We start from the raw sequence: 19,789 nt of genomic DNA on the forward strand, positions 1-19,789 counted from the left end.
GCCATGCACTATCCATGAAAATACCGGTGCCTTGTTAAGCTGCAAATCCATAACATAAGGAAAACAGCCATGCCCCAAAGAACAGAAGCATCTTTGGGCTGAAACACACAACATGTGGCTTTGTATCACTCCTCAGTTGCCAGATTCTGTGCGAGGAACAACTAAACTGTATCTGGCAGGTGCCCTGTGGCTCTCACTCCTCCACCCTTGGCAGGCATCACTAATCAATCATGCACTCTTTCTGGGAGAAGCCACACGCCACAATCTGAGACTCCTCATCAACAAGGTGTTCTGTGCAGCCACAATCAATCTGAGTTGACACCAGAGATTCAACCTGTTTCCAATCCCTGGTCTGCACCTTTACTTCGTTTTCTCAACTCCATGCTCTTTCACTCAGATTGAGAAGTAGCTACAGAATACGCAAAACTCTAGACAGGTAATTGAGGGTTTGGTATCCAGCTTAAGCTTTGTAATTTACTTTGCTATTATCTTAACTGGTCCTAGATGTACACTCTGATCTCACTAGGAATCTAAGACACAGAGTCAAAGATTTAAAAAAGAGTAGCAGGAAAGCAGATGTAAGTATAATAATCAGGCAGCTTGTACATCTTTTTTTTTTTTTTTTTTTTTAGAGAGAGGGTCTTGCTCTGTCACCCAGGCTGGAGTGCGGTGGTGCGATTATAGCTCACTGCAGCCTTGAAATCTTGGGCTCAAGAGATCCTTCTCCTTAAGCCTTCTGAGTAGCTGGGACTACAGGCACGGACCATCATGCCTAACTATGTGGCTAATTTTTTTTTCTTCAATTTTGCAGAAATGGGGTCTACGTTGCCCAGGCTGGTCTCAAACTCCTGAGCTCAAGTAATCCTCCCGCTTGTGTCCAAAAAGCACTGGGATTCCAGGCATGAGCCACGGTGCCCAGCCAGCTTGCACTTATTCAAGGTGCATCCTGTGCCTAGCCAAGATGATAAGTACCCTCAGTGTAAGAGCTCATTGAGTCCCACAGTGACCCTGGAAAATATTCTCTCCTCCTCTCCATTTTATATGAGACCTTGAGCATGCAAGAGGTTAAATAACCAGGAAGCCACCACGCTGGGGTTCAAAGCCAGGCCTTTCAGAATCCTAAGCTGAAGCTCTTAGCCACACGGTTATACCTGGGATTCTTTAGACGCACTTCCCAAAGCCAACTTCAAGGCTGTATGGAGGGTGTATGAGACCAATAGCCCGATCTACCTCAGTGCTTTTCATTGCACTCTCTGGGTTACCACTGTGCCCATGGCACCCATGAGAGTGCCCAGCGGCTTCTCATCATCTGTCATGTAGGTTTCGGGCCCATCAGAGGCTAATTTAACTCAACATCACATTCACTTTAGAAGCGCTGCGACTTTTCACCTGCCTCCCTCTCCCGCAACCCACCACCACCCTCACATTTTCCTAAAATAAATGAAAGAGGAAAGTACGATTCACATCTCATTTTCAAAGTTTAGTAAAAGAGTTAACCTGTGAATAAAATATAAAAGGCAGGTGCAGAGACCCATCCTAGAGTCAGAAGCTCTTGCCTACAAAAATAACTGTCAGCTGTGCTGGCAAGTGAGGCACTGCCTGGAACCATGAGCATTTTGATGGTTCTGTGGAGCAGACTCATTGAGGACTCTGAGATAAATACCTTAGGCTGAGTAATTGAGAGGAAATATAAATGCAGACATATATCACAGGATGGCATTTAGCAGTAGCCCAGGTTATTTCTGTTGAGGGCTGTGTTGCAATAACTCTCGTAAGTAAAGTCACTGTTTACCTGTGTGTCAGGCCCTAAGCATGTGGAGTACAGAAGGGACATGTTTTCTTGTTCCTGTGAAGCATGCTTGGAAGAGGCAGTACAGTCTAGACGGTAAGACTCAAACAAAGACTTCCTGGGTTTGAATCCCACCTCCACACTTACCACCTGGGTGACCTCAGTAATTTTTTTTTTTTTTTTTTTGGAGACAGAGTCTTACTCTGTCACCCAGGCTGTAGTGCAGGGGCGTGATCTCAACCCACTGTAACCTCTGCCTTCCAGGTTCAAGTGATTCTCCTAACTCAGCATCCCGAGTAGGGTGGCTGGGATTATAGGTGCCCACTACCACACCCAGATAAATTTTGTATTTGTGGTAGGGATGGGGTTTCATCATGTTGGCCAGGCTGGTTTCAAACTCCTGACCTCAGGTGATCTGCCAGCCTCGGGCTCCCAAACTGCTGGGATTAGAGGCATGAGCCACTGTGCCTGGTCTCAGTCACATTCTTGAACTCCGCCTGTATTAGTCTGTTTTCATGCTGCTGATAAAGACATACCTGAGACTGGATAATTTATAAAGAAAGAAAGGTTTAATAGACTCACAGTTCCATATGGCTGGGGAGGCCTCATAATCATGATGGAAGGCAAAAGGCGCATTTTATATGGTGGCAGAGAAGACAGAAAAACAAGCGAAAGGGGTTTCTTCTTATAAAACCATCAGATCTCGTGAGACTTATTCACTACCACGAGAACAGCGTGGGGGAAACCGTCCTCATGATTCAGTGACCTCCCACCAGGTCCCTCTCAACCAACATGTGGGAATTATGGGAGCTCTAATTCAAGATGAGATTTGGGTGGGGACATGGTCAAACCATATCTCCTCCGTCCCTCATTTTTCTCATCTGTAACATGGGGATAAATATCGTATCTGTCTTAAAGGATCTTTTTAAGGATTCAATAATAGAATACGCATAAAGTACTAAAAAATGGTCTATGGCCTTTAGTAAATCCTCAATGCAAGGTAGTTGCAATTATTATTATTATTATTATTATTATTATTATTATTCATTTTCCCTTCTAGAAAAAAAATATCAGTCAAGGTTTCTTTAGCGGACAATCCCTCCTCCTCCTTCTTCTTTTTTCTTTTTTTTTGAGATGGAGTTTCACTCTTGTTACCCAGACTGGAATGTGATGGCACAATCTCAGCTCACTGCAATCCCTGCCTCCTGGGTTTAAATGCTTCTGCTACCTCAGTCTCCCAAATAGCTGCGATTACAGGTGCCTGTCATTATGCCTGACTAATTTTTTTTATTTTTTATTTTTAGTAGAGATGGGGTTTCACCATGTTGGCCTGGCTGGTCTCCAATTCTTGACCTCAGGTAATCCGCCCACCTGGGCCTCCCAAAGTGCTGGGATTACAGGCATGAGCCACTGCGTCCAGCCCCCTCCCTCTCTTTTAAGTCCATTTAAGTCATTTAGCTGGACCCTCATCCCACTTCTGGGGTGGCTGAGGGAAACAAATAGGAGGGACACTCCCCTTTATAGCTAAGAGACACCTGTTAAGCCACATCCAGGAATTGTACTAAGCCACTGAAAAACAAGCTCCTTTTCTCTGCAGGTGGGAGTTAATACAGCTGGTGGTTGCCATCCTTAGCATCTGGTGAAATTAAAACACCAGCATCCAGCTATGCCAGAAGACAGCCCCACTTTACTCATAAACGCCCCGGCTAATGCTCCACACAAGAACAATGCATGGGATGCATGATTTACAAACAATGTCTGTCCCTGCTTCACAGATGATGCAGCTGTGGACAGACAGGAATATGACTTTTCCAAGGTCTGCCAGCTGGTGAAGGGGCAGAATCAGGATTCAACCCCAGATCCGTTTGACTGTAAAACCGTACTACCTTGTCTTTCCAAATAAATTAGGAGGAGTGAACAAAACTGCTGAGGATTTCCTGGCAGCAGCCCGTCTCTACCAACTGAATATCTCCAGGATTGACTTCCATCCCCTGCTATTTGTGGGTTCTGAACACGCAATTTCAGACACTGGATTCATCATCTCTGCTGTTGCCTGGTCTCCAGTCTCAGTAAAAATGATGTTGAATCTCCCTGGTGGTGGGCTACATGTGCAGCTTTCTCTCCCGCAGCCCTGCTTCTCAGCAGAGCACAAAGGCACAATGAGATCTACTTGTGATATATGCATGACGTCCCACCAAGATCCCAACCAGAAGCTCTTACTGAGCAAAGGAGCTGAGGCAGGTCTGCAGATACAAGATGATTTGCTGATGCTAGGTGATTGTGCACCTTTCTTTGACCAGAGATTGTAGGACCAGGGGTGAGGTGTTGTCCTAAACAACAGGCTGGCTGGCAGCTATGCATTAGTTTGCAATGAGAGCCATGCCCAAGAGGAACGATGGTTACTAATCTGAAGAAGACTGACAGTTTCAGGGAATCTGGGTAAGTCGTAAAATACAGAATGAACAGAAAAGCCCAACAACGCAGCGAAAGGCTTTGCTGGTGTCAGATCTGTCTGTCCCATTCCTTGGCGAGAGATGGCTGGACCAGGAGGGAACCGACGGAAGTCTCAAAGGTAATGCATACACATAATCTAAGAGCAAGTAGACTCCATAAGACAAAGAAACTGTTTTTACACCCCTGACCATTTCTCATGGTGCTAGCACATTCCAAGTGACATAGATTTCATTCTATATTAAAGGACATAATACTCTTCCTGCTCATAAGGTTTCAGGTGGATTAGCCTTTGCCTGCTTTGAGCCTCATCTCAAGCCACTTTTCCCACTGCTGCCTAAGGCCCAGCTAGACTGACCTCTATTCAGTTCCTTAGTCAAGCCATGCTCAACCTCCAGACGCCCCCCTCTGCACCTGGCCCAGGATGCTGTCTACCCCATCTCCCTTCAGACTCAAACTCAAATACGCTTCCTGCAGGATGCTCTAATTTTCATTTCCAAAGATTCCAGGAATTTTGCAGCTTGTTCCATTTTAATGCATACGCATAACCAATCTTAAACAAAGGACACTGGAAGCAGAAAAGAAATCCAATCCCCGGGGGACTTTATAAGTCTCATCCAGATGGGTGCTCACCGTAGCCTCTGCCCTTATCTGCCTTAAATATCTCGCTTTGGTCTATGAAGGGAAACTCTTCCATGAATACTCCCCATTCTAGAAAGAGGCCCTCCCAGGAAGGAGTGAACCTTCCCCTTCCGTCTTTGTTCTGCTATCAGAAGTGCAGAGAGCTAGTCCACTCGTATTCCCAGGGGGCAAGAGAGCGGCACTAATAGAAACCAATCCTGCTGGCTATGTCATGCTCATATGCAGCCTCATTGGCACATAAGCCCTAAACCAGGAGATTAATCCATTGTCAGTGTTGATCAACACCTTTCTTCCACATGGTAGCAAAGTGTACACAAATACTTAAGCTGAACCATCTCTGACAAGTTCCTCGGTGGAGCCATTCATGATGTCCATCCATCGTCAGTAAGTCATGTGGATAGGACTTATCCACTCTCTTGAAAATACAAACCTTCCTTCTCTCCATCTCCTGCTTGCCTCTAGTTCAGACCCATCCTCCGACCTGTCTTCCACCCTGGACTCCTGTGTCCATCCCTACCCGCTTCTGGTTCCCTCCTGCACACAAGGAGAGTTTAAAACTTAAATAATGCAAACAAGAAACTCTCCCCTGAATGCAAACCCACCAGTAGAAAACAGTGTTTCCTACACTTCAGTTATGTGCAGTCCATACTCACAGTCTTTCCACATTCATGTGCTTTTCTTTAAATTGTTTTTGTTCTTAATAAATGTGTTACAAGTCATTTAAGTTTTTATTTTAAAGAAAGGAAAGAGCTCGTTGAAGTAAACAGAAAGAGCAGTATCCTTTGTCATAAATAGAAAGTAACTCTAATTCAAAAGTAAAATACTGTTATTCAGTTAAAGCCAGATGCCAGAACTACCTGTCAAGGGCTCTGGGTCTCTTGGTTAAAAAGGTAGATGATCAAACATTTGAGTCTTTTAGGTATTTTTTTTTAATCAACCACCAAATTATGTCTTTGATGTAATGTTAAGGTCTGAGAAATAGTTGACAAGGAAATAACTTCCCTACTATGTGATTTGATACCATATCCATGAACTGCCTGAAGATACCTTGTTTGCCACCTGAAATCTAATCTAAGTGTTTCAACACTTGTACAACACTGGCCTGCAGGAAAATTTGTTCCACTTCTATACCTCGTCTCTATTTTTCTCCCTAGCTTCATTGAGGTACAAGTAAAAAACAAAAACAAAAATTGTATATATTTAACAGGTACAATGTGATCTTTTGATAAATGTTTACAATATGAAATGATTACTACTACTAAGCTAATTAACATATCCATCATCTCACATACTTACTTTGTGTGTGTGTGTGTGTGTGAACACTTGAGATCTACTTTTGATCACATCTCAAGTCTAAAATACATTAATTAACTCTAATCACTATGGTGTACATTAGTTCTCTATAACTTAATCATCTTATAGATGAAGGTTTGTATCCTTTGACCAAGATCCTCCCTTTTTTTCGCCCCCCATTCTCTGGCAACCCACCATCCTACTCTCTGCTTCTTTGAGTTTGAATTTTTTAGATTCCACGTAAAAGTGAGACTATGTACTATTTGCCCTTCTGTGTCTGGCTTATTTCATTTTACCTAACGTTCTCTAGGTTCTATCTTGTTGCAAATGGCAGGATTCCCTTCATTTTAACAGCTAAATAATATTCCATTGTAGAACTTCCATGCTATTAAAATGGATATTCTTATATAATACCCTTATAGCCATTTTGCACAATGGTATGGAGGTCCTTCAAAAAATGAGAAATCGAACTACCAAAAAATCCAGGCATCTCAATGCTTAAAACACCATCTCGAAGAGACAGTTGCATTCCCATGTTCACTCTGTCACACATCACAAAAAAGGGGCAACTCAGCCCTGTGATTTCTCAAGGTCCAGGCTAACTTCATCTTGTTCGAGTCAAAGTGTTCAGCTTCCTGTACTCAACCCCAGGGCCAGCTTCTGGGTCTGTCTCTGGGCTCCACTCCCAGTTCTTATTCCCCTGATGACTTTCACTTTGGCTGGGTCCTTCATACAAAGTTTAAGTACCTTCTTGGTACTGTGTAACGCTGGCCGTATCCAGTAAAGATTTCCCTTCCATGGGCACAGAGGACTGACACAGAGCCTCAATCCATTGGCCTGATAAACTATTCCCTCCGTAACCTGTTACCCACTCACTGCTGTAGTCTCTCCTTTGGCCAATCTCAGACACACACATCAGACTTGCGTTTGCTGTAAATAGACCATGTTCTCTACACTGTCTTGTCCTCGCCATGCTGCTCCCTCTGCCAGAAGGGCCTTTGGTAGACCAACAAAGCCTGGAATTATGCACATGTGAGCTCTTTCTAAGCAACTGAGAGTTAGCTTGCAGCACTCAAGTCTCGTCTCTTGAAACTTTTCTGCATAAGTGCTTCATTTGCTTGTACATAGTGTGTTAAAAATCAGTGGTATTACAGGAAAATCCAGATTGGCTTAGAAAACATCAGTACTGAATCTATATTCCACATGGCCCCATTTAGCTGAATAATAGTTCCCAAGATATGACGGCATCACCCTCCAGGTCACTGCAGTGCACAGGACTTCGCGTTAAAGACAATCACTCCGCTCCCCTCTCCATTAATTCCTTAATTCCTACCTGGACTGGGCAAGCAGGTGCATTTGCATTTCCTGACCTACACCAAGGATCCCCTTCCTCTATGAAATATTTCCAAGGTCTACTAGGTTCCATTGGTTGCCTGCTCCCCTGAGATCCCCTAAGACTTTCCAAGGCCTCATTTTATAAAACAAATGTAATGATAAATGACATGGTAGGCCTGTAGGTGTGGATACCAGTAAAAATAAAAATAACAGCAGCTACAGTTAATCGAGTTCTTATTTTGTGCTAGGTATTATACAACATGATTTGCAGTATTATCTTATAAATTCCTCAAACCAATATTTCAAGCAGATTGTATCAACCCCAATTTACAGATAAGCAGATGGAGATAGATACAGGGTAAGAAAGCTTCTCAAGGTCACAGAGCTGCTCTTTGGGAGGGCTGGGATTGAAACCCAGACATTTCAGGCTCCAAAGGCTATGTACAGACTCTGGAGTGAGAATCTCTGAGCTCAATTCCTGGCCTCATGATACATCTTGAATAATCTTGGGTAAGTGACTTAATGTGTCTTGCTACCAACCATTACCTATGCAAGAATTACTTTTTCGTGTTTATTTTTAGTTCTGGGGGATGCAGGATACACAGGTTTGTTATATAAGTAATCGTGTGTCATAGTAGTTGGCTATACCTATCAATCTATCACCAAGGTATTAAACCCAGCATGCATTAGCTATTTTCCCTAATACTCTTTAAGCAAGAAATTTCTTTCTTTTTTTTTTAGATGAAGTCTCACTCTTGTTGCCCAGGCTGAAGTGCAATGGTGCCATCTTAGCTCACTGCAACCTGCGCCTCCCAGGTTCAAGCAATTCTCCTGCCTCAGCCTCCCGAGTAGCTGGGACTACAGGTGCGCACCACCACACCCAGCAAATTTTTGTATTTTTAGTAGAGATGATGTTTCACAATGTTGGCCATGCTAGTCTCGAACTGCTGACCTTGTGATCTGCCCTCTTCAGCCTCCAAAATGCTGGGATTACAGGTGTGAGCCACCACGCTCAGCCTCCCTAACACTCTTTAAGCAATAATTTCTAATCCTTGTATCTACTGTGCTGAAATTGCCAAAGGTAGGAACCGAATGAGGTCTTTGGAAACTAAGGTCAGCACTCCAGTTCTGGTGCTACTGTCCCTCATCCTAAAAGCCAGAAGACATCTGACCACCCCATTGTTGAGTGCCAGCTACTTCCTGGAGGGGCATGCTTGTGAACACCGTGAAGAATCCCCACTGTGAGCCAGCTAGAGCTGCAATGTGGGAGCCAAAAGCCTACCCCATATTGAAAACCATACCATTTACTTGGCGATAAATGAAGATGCCAGTTGAGGCACAAATCCATCAACTGGGAAATATAATTCTCATACTCTACAAATTTAATTCTTGTTTTTTTTTTTTTTTTTTGTGCAAAGCAGGGTAGTAGCATTGAACCTAAGAGCGCAGACTCTGGAGTAAGAATCTGAGCTTAAATCCTGGCCTCTTGCTTGAGTGATCTCAGGCAAGTCATTGAATGTGCCTGAGCTTCCTTTATTTTCCCTGTAACACAGGGAAATGATGGTACTTCCACCCCACAGCTGTTTTAAGTATCCGACAGTACTTAAGATGCCTGATCTGGAAGAAGAATTGTAAAAAGATGAGTTCAGAACTCTCAGTGTTAACCACAGCATGAAAGCTTCTATCTCCCAACCGCAGCTTCAATGGGACCCAATTTGAAAGTCTCCATAACTTGGAAAACCACTCAAACTCCTTTCATGCAATTTTATAGCAGATCTGAACCCGTTTAGCTGCACCGGGCCAGGTGATAAGTGAGAAGAGGAAGCCCCGTCTGTGTTTACAGCCTTTGACAAATGGGCTCTCGTCTCGTCCTGACAGATTCTCCCCCTGACTGATCCATCAGCCTCTCCTCTCATCACCTGAATCTCAGTCTTCATAACAGTATTGAAATTCAGATGGATCTTGCACCACAAATAAAAATGAATTTAAATGCCTCAGTGCCCCAGCGTAAACACGGGTACTGTAAATGTCAAATGCATGGGGTTTTGTGAGGCCACACTCCAAGTGATGGGTTACCTCCCGTCACCTTTGCTAAATCTGCATTAGCTCCACAACGCTCACCTGCAGGAGGAAAACAAAACAAAACATAACAAAAACCTGTGCTCCTTCTTCCTATTAAAGGGTGAAAAACTCCACCAGCCCTCAGAATCTCCCTAGGACACCCTCGGAGACAATGTAAGCAATGACCAGGAACCCATCCAAGTAGAGGTACATTCAGAGGGGCTCTGCTAATTGGCGGGTTTGGAAGCAAAAGAAAAACATAAAACCACTCTCCAAGACACATTATGAATTTCCCCATAAACAGCCAGGCAAGGTTTTCCAAATGACAATTAGTTTCCTGTCAGCCTGAGAGAAAATAGGCTTCTGGGGTAAAGAAAAATAGAAAAACAGGAGAGGATAAAAATTCTTTTATTCTATGAAAAGTCTGAGATTGAGCCCAGACTGTGTACAGACCAAGAAGAACGAATGTATTACTCTTCATTAAGATGAGGGCTCTCGGCCGGGCATGGTGGCTCACACCTATAATCCCAGCACTTTGGGAGGCTGAGGTGGGCAGATCACGAGGTCAGGAGTTCGAGATCATCCTGGCCAACATGGTAAAACCCCATCTCTACTAAGAATACAAAAATTAGCCAGGCATGGTGGTGAGTACTACAGTCCCAGATACTTGAGAGGCTGAGGCAGGAGAATCATTTGAACCCAGGAGGCAGAGGATGCAGTGAGCTGAGATCATGATCACACCACTGCACTCCAGTCTGGAGACAGAGGGAGACTCTGTTTCCAAAAAAAGGCTCTCTTCCACTCTTGGAATTCACCATTTATCTTCTATAATGATGTCTGGTCTAAGATTCAGTGGGAAAATCACTCATCTCAAGGTAAACGGCCCCACTGAATGCAAGAGAATGAGAATGAGGCACAAATCAAAGAGGCCCCATAGGACTCCATGGAAAATCTGAGATTTTATCTTTTCTAAAATTCTTCTATCAAGAAGATATTCAACAATATACATAGGTATAGATCAAGGCACACAAATATATCCTTCTATATGGAATATCTGGAATCGAAGTAGACAAAAAGCCAGGGGAGGTGAAAGAAAAACAAAAAATAATGAAAAATAATGTGATTCTTGGGAAGCCATTGCATCCTATAGGGATTCTGTGAAGCTCCCTTAACTAAAAAACAAAACAAAACAAAACAAAACAGGAAAAAAAAAAAGCTTTAAAGAAAGCACCACCAGTCCTATTTCAGAGCTCTCAACAGTCATAAAAATCCACATGGGCCAAGGGGCTGCCACTTCAGACACAGGTTTACTTATTATTTTGGCACTTCTGCCATCTCTTGTCACTTCAATTCCACTTTATCAAATTACTGATTTTTCCAGAAGCATTTGGATTAAATGGAGAGGGACACGCACACACACACGTGGGGGAGCAAGTGTCATGACTCCAGTGGTGAAATTTCCTAACTACACGTCCGTGTGGCAGAGGCACGAGAGTGCACTCCCAGAACCTGGTGGCGATCATTCCAGCTGCTGCAGCCACCATCTCCCTGCGTGGCCTCACACCATATCACCAAGCAGAGAGGGACGGGGACGGAGCTCTACTGCTAAGGTGAGGGGCATGCTGCCTCTGTGGGATCATTAGAGTTTGCTTCTTGACTTTTCAATTAAGGGAAATGTCTCCAACATATAAAGCAATCTCCTAAAACCTCACCCCCAACCTCTTCTTAACAATAGTTAGAACCAGAGAAACTATAGCCTAAGATTCACCATATTACTGGGAATTTGAAGGAAGGAAAAGAAGGAAGGAAGGAAGGAAGGAAGGTGAGAAAGAGGGAAGAAAAGGAGGAGGGAAAAGAGGGAAGGAAGAAAAAAAAGGAGGGGAGGGGAAGGGGAGGGGAAGGGGAGAGGAGGGTAAGGGAGGGGAGGAGAAGGGGAGGGGAAGGGAGGGCAGGGCAGGGGAGGGGAAGGGAGGAGGGCAGGGGAGGGGGTGGAGGGGAGGGGAGGAGGGGAGGGGAGGAGGGGAGGGGAGGAGGGAAGGGGAGGGGAAGGGGAGGAGGGCAGGGGAGGGGAAGGGAGGGCAGGGCAGGGGAGGGGAAGGGAGGGCAGGGCAGGGGAGGGGAAGGGAGGGCAGGGCAGGGGAGGGGAAGGGAGGGCAGGGCAGGGGAGGGGAAGGGAGGAGGACAGGGGAGGGGAGGAGGGAAGGGGAGGAGGGCAGGGGAGGGGGTGGAGGGGAGGGGAGAGGAGAGGAGTTACCTTGTTTAAAAGAGAGAATAAAAAGTCCTTAGAGAGTAAGACATTGAGAATTTTAACTGGGCATTACTTTTTCTTATCACTAAGATTCATCACCAATTAACTGCAACAAACTGTTCGGAAATTTACCTATCAGTCATATGAGGTCAAGTTTAGAAAACAATGAAAAAACTCATCAGAAACAAGGCTTCATTTGACATTTTTGCCTCAATCCAACAATTTATGAAAAAACTAGATGTGTGTGTGTGTGTGTGTGTGTGTGTGTGTATGTGTGTGTGTGTGTGTGTGTGTGTGTGTATGTGTGTGTGTGTGTGTGTGTGTGTGTACTTTCCCCCTTTCTTGGGAAGAGCTGAAATCACATATGCACGGTATGACCATTAATGACTTTTTCCCACCAAGATGCATCACAGAGTAGCTGGAGACCTCGACAGTTGTCATCATCATGATGTCTTAACCACAGGTAGTTTGCACAGGTGCAGCAGAGCTTGGGTGGCTCTCCTTGCCCAGAGCTTACCCTGGCTGCTTATTTACCATGTGCATGATGGAGCTCAGGTTGTTCTAATGGCATCAGTTCCTATGTGATCTTGCAAGCGCTATCGGCAATTAAATTTTTAAAAAAGATACTGGACAAACATGCTGATTGTTTGGATGAACGGAGGCAAGATGGCGCAGTTCCGGGTTCTTCACCCTCAACTTTCCCGCGCCCGGGAAAGACACAGGTGGACTGCGCAGGTGCAACCTGACCTCCGACGGAGGAAAACCGGAACCTGCCTAGCCACGCCTACCGCCCGCCCCGACCCGCCTATGTCCCGCCCACCGCCCTCCCACTCCCAGTCCCAGGACATAAAAGCCGCTTCCGGCGGGCACGCGGCGTACACTTCCTCAGCCCCCACGCCTGTCCAGACTGCAGGAACTCCGCCAGAGAGCTCCACCGGGCGACTCTCTCGGCCTCCTTTGCCAGAGGCGGACAGACCTCACCCTCCACACCTTCTTCCCTGAAGCTAGCTGACCAAAAAAATAAATTTGCAGTTTTGCTCCTAGCCTTGCCTACTCACTGGTCCTTTAATACTCGCCCTGGTGAGCCTGGAAAGCAAATCAGCTTCTTAGAAAGCAAATCAGTTTCCTGGAAAGCAAATCAGTTTCCTAGAAAGCAAATCACTGATGAATTCCGTAAGTCCAAGGGAAACGCAAATGACCTTTGGAAGCAGGTTGGGGAACGTGCTTTCTGAACACTGTGACATGAGTGGAATGATTGGGCTGGGCAGAACATTGGTGAAAGACTTTGGACACACGCTTCACCGAAGCAGCAATTCCATCTCTCCAACTCACAGAATACACACATGCATATACCAGCACGCAAACACGTGGTGAACGCAAACGTGAATTGAAATTTCTCTGTCTGCAAACTAGAGCAACACACAACCATAAGCTGCGATCACGCAGATTGAATTTAACCTACGGTACCATTATTCTTCCCAATGTGAGGAGATTAGCACTCCTTCAAATAATGTGTGGCCACTGCTTTTTACTTAAAAGCAAATTTTTGTTTTGAGACGTCCTCTCCCACCTTACTAATCAGCAGACATGCCCAAGTCATCATACAATCAGAGCTGAAAACCTCTGCTTGAAATAATAACCCATTTGACAATAATGGTACACTTGAAAAGGGAAACATCTTTCAAACTTCTGGAACGATGTCAAAAGTAGCGAGGAGGTATATACTCTCAACTCGCTTATTTGACCTCTTTGGATCCAAGGTGTACACAGGGTAAAATTTGATCTCCTTGGATGTGCTTTGCTGCAGAAACGTCTGTGAACTCTTGTCAATATAAAGACACTGTGAAAATATTAACAAACAATTGTCTAACACTTGCTTTTCCTGAGGGGATTCATACTAAGTGTAGCAAAGAAGATAAATGGGTGAGGGAACTCTAAATATGTAGAAAATGACATTGCCCCCTCCCCCTTAATCTCAAATAGGAAGCTGTGGCTCGTATGAACGTCTCATGATAGAAATTGAGGGTGAGCTCTTTGTTTTTTTTTTTTTCTTTTTTGAGCTGGAGGCTCATTCTGTCACCCAGGCTGGAGTGCACTGGTGCAATTCTGGCTCACCGCAATTTCGGCCACCCAGGTTCAAGTGATTCTCCTGCCTCTGCCTCCCAAGTAGCTGGGATTACAGGCGCCCGCCACCACACCTGGCTAATTTTTGCATTTTTAGTAGATACAGGGTTTCACCCTGTTGGACAGGCTGGTCTCCAACTCCTGACCTCAGGTGATCCACCCACCTCGGCCTCCCAAAGTGTTGGGATTACAGGCATGAGCCACCACAACTGGCTGTGAACTCTTTTTCGAGTGTACACAACTGGCTGTGAACTCTTTTTCAAGTGTATGAGCCAGAAATATAGGGACACACCCTGGGAAGCCCAATATTGTATATTCTATAATGTATGTAATAATATAATCATACATAGGATATACATAATAAACATCAACATCAATATTTAACTTCAATGGGACAAGGAGCTAACAGATTAAGTATTTTCCTGAAAAGAAGGGTACGTCTGAAACAGAAATCAGCACCACATTTTTTGTAAAAATTACAATACACACTCTTCATGAAGCCATCAGAAGTAACACAGATTGTAAAGGAGTAAAATGACAAGTATTTTTAAGTCTGATTGTCTTTAAATATGTAATACACCATGAATCACCTACAAACCATCATCGAGAGGGGCATGACTTAAACACTCAGGTTCCATTTACAGAGTTCTTGTTTTGTTTGAAACTCTAAAAGTGAAAAATATTGACTCGCCTTTCTGTCTTCTATTTCCACGCAGGTATTGCAGTCTGCTTTGATATCCTGAGAAGAGAAGAAAAGAAAGGAAAGTGAGAGAAGGAACAGGAGTCAGACTTATGGTCAGAGAACATTCAGTGGTGTTGTTGAAATGCCCTTTAAAATAATAAAGAGCTCATGCTTCTAACAGTTCCTTCTCGAGTCATTGCTCTTTATAGTGCTTTTTAGAGGTATATGCTGCGGTGTTTGCATTAGAGACATATGGATGTCATAAGTAAGTTTTATTACATGCAGATGTGGAGTGTAGGCAAAGGCTATGGATCAGAGGCCATAGCATAGAGGAACTGATGGCTCATAAAATAATCTGGCCCCCATACAATTGTTCACATCAGCAGAGACTGCCTTTAATATCTCTCCCATTTAACATTGAGGATAGTCAGATATCTCTCACTTCAACACAAACTATCACCATCGATTTTTTATCCTTCCAACCATACAACCATCCATCCATCCATCCATCCACCCAACAAGTCACGCCTATTCATCTAATCATCCACTCATCATTCATTCTGCATCCTTCCCCTATCCATCCACCCATCTATCCATTCATCCACCCACCCATCCTTCCTCTATCCATCCATCCATTCATCCTTCATCCATCCCCTATCCATCAATCATCTACTCACCTGCCCGTCCACCCTCATTCATCTTTGCATCTATTCATCCATCCAGTCATCCACCCAGCCATCCCCATCCATCCAGTCATCCATCTATTCTGCATCCTTCTCCCATCCATCTACTCATCCATCCATCCACCCACCTATCCATCCATCCACCCATCCATCTACCCACCCATCCATCCATCTATCCATCCTCTATCCACTCATCTATCCATCCTTCCTTCCTTCATCTATCCTCCATTCATCCCTCCACCCACCCATTCATCCACCCACCCATCCATCTGTCCACCCATCCATCTACCATTCCACTCATTCACTCATTCATATTTACTGTACACCTATTTTTTCTGCATTTTTTTCTTGTTATCCTGGTATGAAAAGGTGAAATAAACATAATTCCTACCCTCAGAGAACTCACTCATTAGACGAAATGACAGACACAGTCCCACAAGCAATTGTGGCATTAATTTATTCATATGGAATATATTTCTTTAGCATCTGTTGGCTGCTAGACCTTGCTCTAGGCATGGAAGACTGAACAATGTACAAGACACATGGCAGGCCCGCCCTGGTGATGTTTACGTTCTTCTAAACAAGACAAGCATTAAACAATGCATATCACTTAATGGTATTCCAGAAAGAATATGTACTATGAAGAAAAATAAATCAAGAAGAAGGGGGTGGGAAATGCCGAGGATAGGGGAATAAGATGTTGATTTTTGTTGAAAAAGTGGAAATCTACCAAAGGCTTGAAGGAAGTTAGGGGGATGAGCTAAGTAGCCAACTGGGGAAGAATGTCCCAGGCAAAGGCAGAGCAAGTTTAAAGCCCCAAGGGGGAAATGCACTGGACAGAGCCAAGCAAGAGGAGGCCACTGTGGCTAGAGGGAAGTAAGAGAGGAAAATAAAGGGAGGAAAATAAAGGTGAATGAGATCACAGGAAGATGTTTACTTTTATTCTGAGAACAATGAGAAACCCCTCAGAGCTTTACTATCTTATTGTGATAAAATACAAGTATCATTAACAATTTTACCATTGTAGGTGCACAGTTCTGAGGCATTACCCATTCAAACTGCTATGCAACCATCACCAGTCTCCATCTCCAGAATTTTTTCATTTTTCCACCTGTACCTATTAAACAATAACTCCTCACTTTCCCCTCCCAGAGCCCCTGAAAAACCACCTTCTGCTTTCTGTCTCTGTGGATTTTGCTACTCTAGACTCTGCTCATTGTATAAGTCTGCTAGGAATGCCATAAAAATACTACAGACTAGGTGACTTCAACAACTGAAATTTATTTTCTTAGAGTTCTGGGGGTGGAAGTTCAAGGTCAGGGTCCTGTCGGGGTTCCTGGTGAGGCCTCTCTTCCTGGCTTGTAGCTGCCTCCTTCTCACTGTGCCTCACATAGCTGGGGCTCTGTACTTTTTCAGAGACAGAGAGGGAGATAGACCTATGATCTTTCTTTCTCCTTCCTTCCTTCCTTCCTTCCTTCCTTCCTTCCTTCCTTCCTTCCTTCCTTCCTTCCTCCCTCCCTCCCCCCTCCCTCCCTCTCTCTCTCTCTCTCTTTCTCTCTCTCTCTTTCTTTCTTTTTTTTCTGAGATAGAGTCTAGCTCTGTCACCAGGTTGGAATGCAGTGGCACAACCTTGACTCACTGCAACCTCCACCTCCCAGGTTCAAGTGATTCTTCTGTTTCAGCCTCCCGAGTAGCTGCGACTACAGGCGTACACCACAACACCCAGCCAAATTTATGTTATTTGTAGAGATGGGGTTTCACCATATTGGCCAGGATGCTCTCCATCTCTTCATCTCATGATCTGCCCACCTCACTCTCCCAAAGTGCTGGTATTACAGGTGTGAGCCACTGCACCTGGCCATCTTTCTTTTCTTATAAGGCCACTAATCCTATTGGATTAAGACCCCATCCTCATGATGTCATTTAACATGAATTACCTCCTTAAAGGCCTAATCTCCAAACGTAGTCACATTGGAAGTTACCATTGCAGTATATGAATTTTAGAGTTACACAATTGAGGCTGTAACACTTGTATAAGTGGAATCATACAACATTTGTCCTTCTGTGTCCGGCTTATTTAACTTACCATAATGTCTTCAAGGTTCATCCATGTGCTAGCATGTGTTAGAATTTCATTCTTATTAAGGATGAATAACATCGCATTGTATGGAGAGACCACATTTTGTTTATCCATTCATAAGCACCATCTGTGGATAGACATTTGGGCTGTTTCCACCTCTTGGCTATTGTGAACGATGCTGCTATGAACATGGGTGTGTACGTATCTATTCAAGTTCCTGCTTTCAATTCTTTTGCGCGTATGCCAAGAAGTGAGACTGCCAAACCCTATGGTAATTCAATGTTTCATTTTTTGAGGAACCACCCTACTCTTTTCCATAGCAGGTGCACCATTTTACATCTCCACTAACAGTGCGCAAGGGTTCCAATCTGTCCACATCCTCAGCAGCACTTGTGGGTTTCACTCAGGCATTCTGGAGAGAGGACAGTCATGACCTGACTTCTATTTTAACAGAACAGGCAGTCGGCGGTTACAAATTTAAGTGGAGAGACCAGTTTGAGGGCTACCACAGGAGTCACAGGTGTGAGATGATGGTGGCTGGATGAGGGTGTGGCAGGGGAAGGGGAAAGAAGTAGTCAGAGGCCAGACGGAATCAAAGGGACGTCTTTAAAGATAGGATGCAGTGTGCGAGAGAAAGATGGTGGCTAGGGGCCATTGCAAGGTCCGTAGCCTGGCCATGCTCTCCATGGAGGCAGGGAGGGTATGGATGTGCAGGGTGGTGTAGGGGGCTACAAACATTAGGGGCTCCAGGCTGGGCATGGTGGCTCATGCCTGTAATCCCAGCACTTTGGGAGACCGAGGCAGGTGGATCACCTGAGGTCGGGAGCTCGAGATCAGCCTGGCTAACATGGTGAAACTCCATCTCTACTAAAAATACAAAATTAGCTGGGTGTGATGGTGCATGCCTGTAATCCCAGCTACTTGGGAGGCTGAGGCAGGAGAATTGCCTGAACCTGGCAGGCGGAGGTTGCAGCAAGCTGAGATCGTGCCATTGTACTTCAGCCTGGGCGACAAAGTGAGACTCCATTTCCAAAAAACAACCAACAAACCAACCAATTAAACAAACAAAAAAACATTAGGGATCCATTTTGGTTAAGTCGATAGAAATGCTGATTTTCTCACCAAGAAGTAGTGGGGTTCTCTCTGTGGATGCATCATGAGGAAAGGTTAATATGAGAAGCTGGTGATTTATTAGTAAACTCAGCAAATTCTAGGTCCCTTTGAATCCAGAGTGGAACAAAAAGAGACAATATCATAAGGTGAAGATTCGTATAGGAAATGTCTTGTTTTATGTAGAACAGACTGTTATCCTATCAGTCAAGTGGGACTGAACCGGAGAGCAATGATTGAATACCTCTTTCGTGGCAGGTACTGTGCTTGTTGTTTTTCTTACTGCCTCTAAATTACCAACAATCAAACAAAATGGGTATTCCTTAGTTACCCTGTGGTATGATAATTGTGATTAGCCGTTAGGTAACTGACCCTGAATCACACAATGAGGAAGCTTAAATCTGTAACCAGAAGCAGTCCCTAATCAGGTGCCTTCCCTTCCCTCCAGGTAATTTTATTTTCCTCAAGGTGGTTTGGTCAGCTAACGTAATTTAGGCCACAGGTTTCACTTTTTTCCTTGCTTAGATGTGCTTCTCAAAGTGAGACTCTCCGACCAGCAGCATGAGCTGCTGTTAAAAAGGTATATTCTTACAGTTATTATGGAAAACGGTGTGGAGGCTTCTCAAAAAATTAAAAATAGATGTACTGTATGATCCAGCAGTCCCACTACTGAATGTTCACTCAAAGGAAATGAAATTCATATGTCAAAGAGATCTCTGTACTCCCTTCTTCATTGCAGCATTATTCACAATACCCAAGAAAGGGAATCAAACTGAATATTCCACATGTTTACAGCAGCACAATTCACAACTGCAAAAATATGGAACCAGCCCAAATGCTCATCAATCAATCAACAAGTGGATAAAGTATGGTATATTGAATGCTATATGTATGTGCGTATATATATATATAACATATGAATACAATATATAATATACTATACATATATAACAGAATACTTTCCCAGTATACATCCATACACACACACACACACATATATATAATGGAATACTATATATTACATATATGTAATAAAATACTTCCCTACTATATATATATGGAATACTACTCTGCCATAAAAATGAATGAAATAATGGCATTCACCCACCTGGATGGAACTGGAGACCATTATTCTAAGTGAAATAAGACAGGAATGGAAAATGGAACTTTGCATGTTCTCATTCATAAGTGGGAGCTAAGCGATGAGGAAGCAAAAGCATAAGAATGATACAGTGGGCTTTGGGGACTCAGGGGAAAGATTGGGGAGTGGTCAGGGGTAAAAGGCTACATA

At 44.1% G+C, this 19,789-nt stretch overlaps 1 protein-coding gene across 4 annotated transcripts in view; it reads right to left on the minus strand.

The window, feature by feature from the left end:
- The window catches only part of RBFOX1 (RNA binding fox-1 homolog 1), a 2,535,170-nt gene that overhangs the window by 1,052,767 nt on the left and 1,462,614 nt on the right, over positions 1–19,789 (minus strand). For all 4 annotated transcript variants that reach the window (XM_033235808.1, XM_033235804.1, XM_033235807.1 and 1 more), the window contains one exon: positions 14,635–14,682. Coding sequence is in view for 1 of the 4 variants with exons in the window: in XM_033235800.1 (XP_033091691.1) it covers positions 14,635–14,682 (48 nt within the window). In the remaining 3 variants the exon portion in view is untranslated. The remainder of the gene's footprint in view (positions 1–14,634; positions 14,683–19,789) is intronic.

This window comes from Trachypithecus francoisi, unplaced genomic scaffold (assembly GCF_009764315.1).
Source record: "Trachypithecus francoisi isolate TF-2019V2 unplaced genomic scaffold, Tfra_2.0 Lachesis_group15, whole genome shotgun sequence".
In the NCBI taxonomy this organism is placed as follows: Eukaryota; Metazoa; Chordata; class Mammalia; order Primates; family Cercopithecidae; genus Trachypithecus; species Trachypithecus francoisi.